Source organism: Ailuropoda melanoleuca, chromosome 9 (assembly GCF_002007445.2).
Source record: "Ailuropoda melanoleuca isolate Jingjing chromosome 9, ASM200744v2, whole genome shotgun sequence".
Lineage (NCBI taxonomy): Eukaryota > Metazoa > Chordata > Mammalia > Carnivora > Ursidae > Ailuropoda > Ailuropoda melanoleuca.
Genome location: NC_048226.1, coordinates 263,431 through 272,830, shown reverse-complemented (window position 1 = coordinate 272,830; position 9,400 = coordinate 263,431). Strand labels below are relative to the sequence as shown.

Sequence of the window (9,400 nt, the reverse complement as noted above, 5' to 3'; positions counted from 1 at the left end):
TGAACACACGTGCACTAGCAGACAGGCACGGGCGTGTCCGAGGCCACACCAGCCCCCCACTGGAAACACCCCCAGTGCTCACGGACAGCAGAGTGGGTGACATACTCCGGCGGGCAGCAAGCAGCAGTGAGAATGTAGTTACTGTCAGCTCAGAAACCGGTAATTCTCACCAGGCTCACACGGACCCAAAGCAGCGAGACACAGAACCACCCGTGTTTCAGGGCTCACGTGGACAACGGTCACAGAGAGGAACTGCGACTCCGCACGTTAGACGTCAGGGCCGTTCCCCGGGGGGCCCCCGGAGGCTGCTCCAGCTCTGTTCCCTTTGTGATAATTCATCGAGCTGTGTGCTGGGGACGAGTGTATTTTCGGTGGGGACGTTATATTGCAGTAGGAAGCTTATTTTTAAGGTCGCTGAGCCTACACACGTCACGAGCACCGGGTGAAACTAATGTAATTGAACCGCCCTGGAATTTAAAATAAACCAAAATAAAACTACCGAGCACAGGACAGTGATTGGGGTGTTTTGTCGGCTGTTTGCTGCAGAGTCATCGTCTGGGAGCGAGGACGCCCAGGTTCTAACGTGAAGCTGTCTGGACTAACGTGCTTGGGACCCTGGGCAAGCTGGGGCCCATTTTGGGGTCTTAATGTCCTCACCCAAAGATTGGGAGGGTGTGTATGCGGATTATATGATTTTTGCAGAAACTGAGCAAAACATTTGCACGGGAGCTAACCCGCCTCCTCATAAAAACAAGAAAGAAGCCAAGACTTTGCTGGAGCCGGAGAGGCTTTCCCGCGTCCTTGCGCCGGTCCCGTGAGGGTTTGGCTGCACAGCTAACCGCCTGTCCCCCGGACCTCAGCCGCGGACACAGGTGTGTGGCAGACTGGAAAGAACGCAGTGGGCTTTGGGATCCTTGAGATGGGGCTGGGGTCCTGGCAGGGTCCCCATCCTCGCAGCGCTTGACCTGGGGTGAGCGGTGGCTCTGTCTCCTCACTGGGAAATGCGCGATTGTGCCACGCCGCGGGGCGGGTGTGAAGCTCCTGAGGGGGCCGGCCACAGCACACGCTGAGCCTTCCCTGCAGCTGGTGAGCGAGGTCTCCTGCCCGGACAGCTCAAAGACCACAGCTGGTGCCCCGGACAGTGTGTTGGTCCAAACCAAACAAAGACATGGGGCCCTCCTAGCGCGGGCCTCGCCCCGCTGCCCCCGCCCGGGGAGGATCAGAGAATTGGGAGGAGCACGCACTGGTGTTCCGGGGGCCTGTCCTCAGTCCCCGTGTGGCCCTCCCAGGGCTTGTGGGCGTGCTGACCCCGGGGCCAGAGACGCCTCCCTGGATGGCGGGCCGGCCTCTGCTACCGGGCTCGGCTCCGGGCCCCACTCTGAAGCAGGCAGGACTCAGGGTCCTGACGCAGGGAGGACAGCCGTGCAGGCTGCTGGGCTGGGCGCCGAGCTCACAGACGATTCAAGGGGCCCCAGGTCAGCCCTTCTGCAAGCCCGGTGGCCTTCCGGGCAGAGACGGTGCTGCTCTGGCCCCGTCTTGGAGAATCCAAACCTGCTTACTTTTAATGACTTTTTCTAAGTATATTTTACATAAATTCTCATGCAAAAAAAAAGAGAGAGAGAGACACACACACAGAAGAGCAGAATAAGAAAATAGAAATCACCCAAACCTCCGTCATCCGGAGATCGGGTCGTTGGCGTTTTCGCGCACGCCCTTCCGGATAGACGCCGAGTCGCAGATCGATTGGTGGGTCCGAGTGTTCGGTGGCAGGCCGCAGGAACCGGCTCCAGCTAGCTGCACGAGGGCGGGCAACGGATGCGCTGGGAAAGCCCCAAAGCTACAGCAGCTCTACCCAGAACGGATTTCTGTCTTGCTCCCATAAAGCCCCGGCAGCTGTTCTGACGGGTGTGGGGTGTGGGGACCGCTCTGCTTCCCGCAGCCACCCAGACACGCAGCTCCACACACGGCTTCCCGGGTCACCTGCCACCACGCCGCCGCAGGCAGAGGGAGAGAGACGTCGCGGGAGGGCTCCCAAACCATCCCCTCGCTTCCCGTGGGCCACATTCAGACCCGTGGCCACCTACTGCAAGGTCGCGGGAGGACCTGCAGAATTGGCAGGAGGCTGGGCCAACAACATTGCTGGCTGTGTCCCTCCGGTGCTCCGGGGGCAGCGAACAGGCCAAGCGCCCGGCAGCCCGGCCGGCCCTGCCGCAGGGAGAGACCCCTCTCTGGAGGGCTACTGGACAGGACACTGGTGCTGGGCCATCACACAACCATGTTCCATGTGACGCACTTCACTGAGCCGTGCTGCCGGCGGTCTCGCTCCTCGGGCCTCCCTGCACCTGCCCCAGAGCCCACAGCCACCCCGGGGTTTCTGCAGCAATGGAAGGAAGTCAGAGCCAATCCAGTCAACGGAATTGCCTGGAAGCCTCACGGGAAGGAGCTACGTGCCGTCCAAGGTGGCTCAACGCAGGCCGCGTCTCACCACGGGTTCCATGTTAAGCCCCCAAACACAAGGACAACTTCCCCAGTCCTCCCCTGTCGCCAAAACCACTGCCGGCCCACAGAAAGCGGCGAGAAGGTTGGGGAAAGGAGGACAACAGATGTACATTTCACCACCCACCCCCCAAAGTGGAGCTGAGCCGTCTTTGGGGGACCCCCCTCCATGGGTTCCCGGGCCCTTGACATCCCCCCATTGGCCTTTGAAACAAGCCCATAAACAGATGCTCAGTCTGCTGGGTTCTCAGGGAAAAGCCCATGACAGGCTTCACTATGACTACATCACCGGAAACGACTACAGGCGACGCGGCTGATGACAAGGCGGCAGGGCCACGGGGACCCGCACGTGTTGCCCGCAGGAGCGCACGGCCACGGGCACGTCTCAGAAACACCAAGAGCAGAAGCAGCCGGATGCAAGGAACACGCACATTATGGTCCCACGGGCGTGGGGTCAGCAGTGGGCACAGCCGCCCCGTGGGGACAGAGCCAGGGTGCGTACGGAGGACACTGGGGTGAAGGAGCTGCTCTCTCTGGAGCCCGGTGGTGGTCACGTGGGTTCACACACACAGGCAGGCACTGGGCGGTCCACAGTGCTGTGCCTTTCACTGCGCATAATTTATAGTTTAATAAATTATTGTGAAAATCTGAAAATTAACGAGCTTGGCTCTCGAGGTTCTCTGGGTACTATGATGCCTTGCAGGTGAATGCTGGTCTTTTCCGAGTTCTGGACCCTGCCCTTCCTGTGCTGGGTGACCTTGGAGCTGGGTCTGGGATGCCTGTCACCCGGTGCCCCGGTCCTGCTGGCCTCCTCAGTGAGGCCCACAGCCGGTGAACATGGGGGGCTCTCTCCACTGCACAAGACCCGCAGTTCCACTGTGGACGCCGCCTCTCCTGGTCCTCACTGGCAAAAAGTAGTATCATGCTACTCTTAATTTGCATTTTTGGGGGTGCGTCATGAGTGGGACCTTCTAAAATACTGGGATCTTCATTTCTTTGTTCAAGGCCTGACGTTTCCTAGGGCTGTTCCAGACACCGCTTGTCAGCTAACCCGAAAGGAAAGACGTATTTCTGCCAAGCAAGCATTTCCAGAGGGATTTTTACATTTATTTTTTAATTTTTTTGCACCAAGACCGTGCTCTTCTTTCCTCTGTGTTTCTCCCAGGAGGGAGTCTCTTTAGCGGGGTATTTTTTTGTATAACAATGAGAGTAAGAGTAACAGATGGACTCAGATCGTCATCAGTGTAGGTAAAATCTATTCAAATCCCTCAAAGCCGACAGGCTCACATGCAGGCTTTCCCACAACTCTATGCCTTCCCAGAGTCGGAGGATCGACGGCCTCGCCTGAGCCTTCTCGTCCCCTCCCAGCCCCGCCCTGCGCGGCACACATGCTCACGTGTGCACTCACATGTGCACGCACACGCACGCACACGCGCACACATGCACACACGCTCACACTCACACGTGCACACGCTCACACGTGCAAACTCACACGTGCACACACGCTCACACACGCACGCACATGCTCACACGCTCACGTGCAAACTCACACGTGCACACACGTGTGCACGCTCACACGTGCACGCTCACACGTGCACACTCTCCCACACCCACATCCGTGCATCCGCCCGCTGGAGGCGGGTGGCTGGAGGTGAGGAGACAGGACAGCAGCCAGCCTCGCCTCAGCTGGGCTCTCTACTCGTAGCCGCTCCTTTCCTCCTCCCCTTTGCCTCCGTGCTCCCTCCTGGAGCAGACGACCCTCCTCCGTGTCCCCCATTCAGCTGTCATCTGTAAAGACCCGGCCCTTAGAATCGCAAACTCCTCTCTAAACTGCTTTTCAGTGTGTTTTCCGGGGACAGTTCCCGTTCTAGCTACCCTGTTGGGCGTTCTGTATTTCCAAATGCGCCACTTCCCGCAGACGCACTGATGGGCTCTTGGCATCAAGTGACAACGGTCCACGTTGACCGCATGTGTCAGGAACAGCCCTAGGGGTTTGCCGCGTAAGATTTACACATGCATATGCATGCACGTGTGCGTGCAATCCCATGTGTGACCTTACGTACTCCCCGCAACCCTCTGGGGTCGTACTGTTAGGGATGAGAGACTGACACAGCGACGTCGTTGCCAGAGGTCACACAGCGGAAGAGGCCGAGCCAGCACCACACCCAAGCGCACTGAGAGCTTTACTTCCTGGAAAGACCCAAACTAGGAGACAGTTGAATGAGCCTCCGGCTCATTCATTACCAGCTGGGGTAGTCAGTCTTTTAAACGCACATTCCCTCAGGGGGACGCTTTGGGGAGCGATGCGTGTGTTCACCACCCTGCTTGAGGTGAAGGTCTCGTCGGTTTATACGTTTATCAAATGGTACACTTTATTATTTTTTTAATTTTAAATTTAAATTCAATTAATGTGTATACATACACACACACACACCCCCTTCTTTACCCGTCCATCTGTCGATGGACGTGTGGGCTCTTTCCCTAGTTGGCTGTTGTGGACGTTGCTGCACGGACTCCTGTCCAGCTGTGGGGCCCTCGCTGGTGTCTTCTTCTGAGGTCAGGCTGTTCCATCCACTGAAAATCTGTGCCGTTGAGAGCAGCCGCCTTCGTGAACGGTCCGAGCTGCATCTTCCGGAGAGCGTGCTGCCTCTGTGACGGAGACGGTGTCTTTCCTTCCACCCCAGGAACCGCCTCTGCGGGCTCCAGACTTGTCTTCTGCGGCTCTGTCCCTCCCTGCCTCTCCGAACGGAAGAGCGTGAGGACCTTGCTCTGGGCGAGGTTTGGCTCCAGGCCGTGGGGTGGCTGTTGGGGCTTCTGTCCAGACCAGGCCTGTTTCCCTTTCTCATTCACGGGTTCACTGGCATGGTCCTCCAATTTCCTTCAAGAGCTTTTCCTTCGCAGTCACCACTCCGCCAACTGGTGCAAAAGGCCGAGCTTTTGGCCTCTTTTGGCCTTTGACGTACCTTCCTCACTAAGCTTAATAATTTCTAGGTTTGGTTTGAAGTGAGACACGGGGGTCTCTTCCCCTTCACTTCAACACTTAGGGCCACTGTAGGGGTAGTGAGGGCCTAATTTTAGCATTGTTGTGTCTCAGGGAAGAGGGAGGACGAGGCCGGGCAGCTGATGGGCGGAGCAGTCCGTCACAACCAGCATCTATCAGTAAGCGCGCTGTCCACGCGCCCCTAGACTGCAGGAACATCAAAGACCACCAATCACCATAACAAATACAGGGAAAACACTTGAAATATTGGGAGAATTATCCAACTGTGGCACAGAGACTCCGAGTGGGAAGTGCTGTTGGAACAGTGGAGCCAGGAGACGCGCGGGACCCAGGGTTGCCGCGACCTTCTGTTTGTAGGAAACGCAGTCGGGCGAGCCGGGGTCTGCGTCTGCTTCCCCTGCATGGCTCTCTTCGCTCTGCGTAGTTAGAGGTTTAAGTCCCCGCTAGCTTGGGGGGCTCCATGCGCGCATGGTCTGTTCCCCACGGGCCCATAAGCCTTCGCCATGTGCGAAGTACAAATATGCACCAGGAGGGCCGCTGCCTCCCTCTCTGAGTTCTTTCTCCTGAAACAGACACCTCCCCTTTCTGGTGGCAGCAGCTCTGGGCGGAGGCCTGTGTCCCAGGAGGAAGTGGGCTCTTGGAGACCGTAACCCACAGAAACATCATCAGAAGCTTGGGTTTTGCTGTTACAGCAACGTAGCCATGGTGATTTTAGTAAGAGTCTTTGCGGCTGGCTTGCGGGCAACATGGCCCAAGCTGGGGGTTACCCAGGGCGGTTAGATTCAGGGGCTCAGGTGTGGCCTGAGGAATAAGCCACTACCTTATTCCTGCTGTGTTGTGGCTGCCCAGCACAGAGCCAGGCGCCCAGCACAGAGCCAGGCACCCAGCAGGTGCACACCCACCACCTGCTGCGATGAAATCCACAAATTCCGTCTTGTGAGCACGGCCATATTAAGCACTTTAGGTGCCTTGTCTCCACTAATCTTTTTATAACCCCGCGAGGTTGGTGTTCTTGCCCCCATTGTACAGAAGGGGAAATTGAGGCTCATAGAGAGGACATTTCCCAAAGTCACACACACCCAAATAGAGGCAGGGGAGCAGAAGTCCCTTGGGATACTGACGATGGCCTGCGAGCGACAACTGTTATTTTGGGGGCCTCTCCTTGGAGAGCCTCTGTGGCCGCCTCTCAGAGCCCGGGCTCTGTTATCTCTGGCCCCCTGCTGCCTGGGCGCCGGCCTGTCTGGCCTCCCATGGGTTCAGCTCCTCTCCCCACTCCGGCTTCTCTTCTGGCCTAACGGCTGTTTTCTCCTCCCACTTTCTAAGGCAGGTTAGCTTCACCCTGGAGTCCTCTTCCTCCCTCTAGACCCCCTCTCTGGGCCAGCCGGTCAGCTCCCTGGCCTCTCAAATCTGCATGTCCTGCTCTGAGCCCTCCCAGCAGGTCTGGACCCACCAGCTCCTGCTCACTGCTGCTGGTTATTCCTCCCAGAATGCAGCTCCTGCTCTAAGACCTTCAATGGCTCCCAGGGTCCATCAGAGGAGAAGCAAAGTGTTCCCCAAAGGCAGTCCCTTTTCTCCCAGTTCAGAGCCTTCCTCCACCCGGCACTGTGTTCTCTGTCATCCCTTCAGCACGCCCCCCCTTCCCTGCTGCCCAAGACAGTGTCACTTCTGGTGCCTGGCATGAACCTTCCCCCACAAAGTTCCTCCTGACCTCCCCGCCTAGTCACATTCGTTAGAGGAGGGCAGGTTTAAACACCGCAGTGAAGAAGAGAGTTCACTTCAACGTGTCCAGAAGCAACCCAGTGCTCCAAGGAGAGGATGCAGGAGGGAATGGGGCAAGCGGGGCCTCGGAGGCGCAGGCCCTCACACAGGGCCGGTGTGAACGCAGGCACGCCCGCTGGGTCTGCCGGCTGGCGCTGATGGCAGATTCCAGCCTCCCACAGACCCTGGAGACAGAGGCCCTATCCTCAGGTGTTGGGTGGAAGAAACAGTAACAAGTTTGGGCAGGCTGGGTTTCTCACGCAGGCATTTCGGGGTGGGATGGCGGGGGGTGGGAGTCATCTCAGGGATGCGCCTTGAGAGGTTGGAAATCGCGTCAGTGTTTGCTCGAGTCTTTACGGGTCAAGGTTGAGGCCTAGTTAAGAAGAGGCTCAGAGGACAGAATCTTTGCCAGCCTTTTGAGCTTAGACAAAAGCAGAAAGACAAAAACATGCATCAGTGTGTTCGGACTGCCAGGTGCTTGAGACGGTTATGAAGTGGATACTAGCACTGTTGTCCCCATTAAAAAGTCACCGAATTTAAGACTCAGAAAGGCTGGTCACAGCCCAAGGTCACACAGCCAGAAGAAACAACGCTGGGATGTGAAGCCAGGTCTGCAATTCCCGAGTTCCTCGACCCGTTCTGTGCCGTAGGCTCTGGCCTCCCACACGTGCGTGCCGTGGGGGCGTCGTTGGTCCCGAGCACTGTGTCGGGGAGCGTGCGGTGCCGGGCAGCGGCTCTCGGCCCTGACTGCACGCCGGAATCCCCTGAGGAGCTGTACAAATACAGAGGCTTGGGGTCCACCCCAGAAGCTCTGAAGGCATCGGTCTGCAGTGCAGCCCAGACACAGGGATCCCATGAGCTGCTGGCTTTGAGACCCCCCGTGCCGGAAGCGTGCACCGTTGTCGTCCCGTGTGATCGCCGAGGGAACCCAGAGAGGCAGGCGTGCAGGTGGCGACCACCACATTGGGCGAATGAGCAAACAAGCGTGGACAGGTAAGGCTCGGGCGGCCCCGACAGCTGGCTGCGGAACCTCGCTCCCTGACCTGCAGCCCTGCATTGTCTGCCCACAGGTCACTGCTCCAGAGCGGCCTCGTTGAGGGGAAAGAGCAGCGTCTCCCAAACCAGGAATGAGCAGCTGAGTTTTGCTTGGATGTTAAGTCACTTCACTCGCACGGAACTGGAAGAGGGCATGGAGGCTGCCTCAGCCACAGGACCCCAAACCACACCAGGGGATCCCAGAGGAGAGCATTGGCCGCCCCTCCCTGACAGTGTCCAGGGCCGGGCTGGAGCTCGGAGCCTGCAGCTCACTGATAACACTCTCCTACACCCGTTTCTGCGCCGGGGGGTGATCCTGGCAACAGCCCAGGCAGGTTAGAGACCTGTGACTGTAGCCTTCCAGGCAGGGCCGGGCCGGAGGGCCACCGAGCCCAGCTCTGGCACCCACCCCCAGCCTCCATGTGCACAACACTGGGCCCACCAGCCGGGTCCAGCTTCAATGCTTTGCAAGGATTCCCACCTGCAGGACTCGGGGGGCCACTGCCCACTCTCGGAGACCTGGATATGGGGCCACTATCCCCTGAAGGACGTCACTGCTTACCCTTGGGGGGCTTGAGGGCATCCAGGTATGCGCGGTGGGGAGGCCCCGGCCCACAGCACGAATCTGGAAGGTCTTACCCTCGCGCCAGCCTTGAAGATGCCCCGGGGGGCGTCAGCAGCTGCAGGGCCCCAGGAACCGCGGTCCCACCAGGGCTGCGGACCCCCGCTCACCCTAAACCCCTCAAGGGGGCCGCTGTGCGCCGCAGGCCTCCGCACGCACCCCCGCCCGTGACGTGACCGCACAGAGGGCGGCCACACCCCCCGGGCGCGGCCCGCGAGCGCAGGACGCTGCTCGCCCAGTCCCACCCCTCGGGGCAGGGTTCCCGCCCGCGACCCCTCGAGCCGGCCGGTCCTCGGGCCAGCGGGACCCACGGACCCACGGAAGGGCAAGGCGGCGGCCCCTGGGCGGCGGGACGGTCGTGAGGGCAGCCCCCGCGCCGAAGCCCCCTTCCCAGCCCCCCCCCGACATGGCCCGGGGCGGCGGTCAGAGCTGGAGTTCCGGGGAGTCGGACGGACAGCCGGAGGAGCGGGGGGCCGAGGAGACCGGGT

At 59.3% G+C, this 9,400-nt stretch overlaps 1 protein-coding gene across 1 annotated transcript in view; it reads left to right on the top strand.

Annotated features, from left to right (window-relative positions):
* Positions 1–8,740: 8,740 nt before the first annotated feature.
* DNAJA4 (DnaJ heat shock protein family (Hsp40) member A4) overlaps positions 8,741–9,400 on the top strand; it is a 13,753-nt gene continuing 13,093 nt past the window's right edge. Inside the window, exon 1 of the mRNA XM_034668875.1 lies at positions 8,741–9,398. Coding sequence (XP_034524766.1) covers positions 9,319–9,398 — 80 coding nt within the window. The 5' untranslated portion in view covers positions 8,741–9,318. The remainder of the gene's footprint in view (positions 9,399–9,400) is intronic.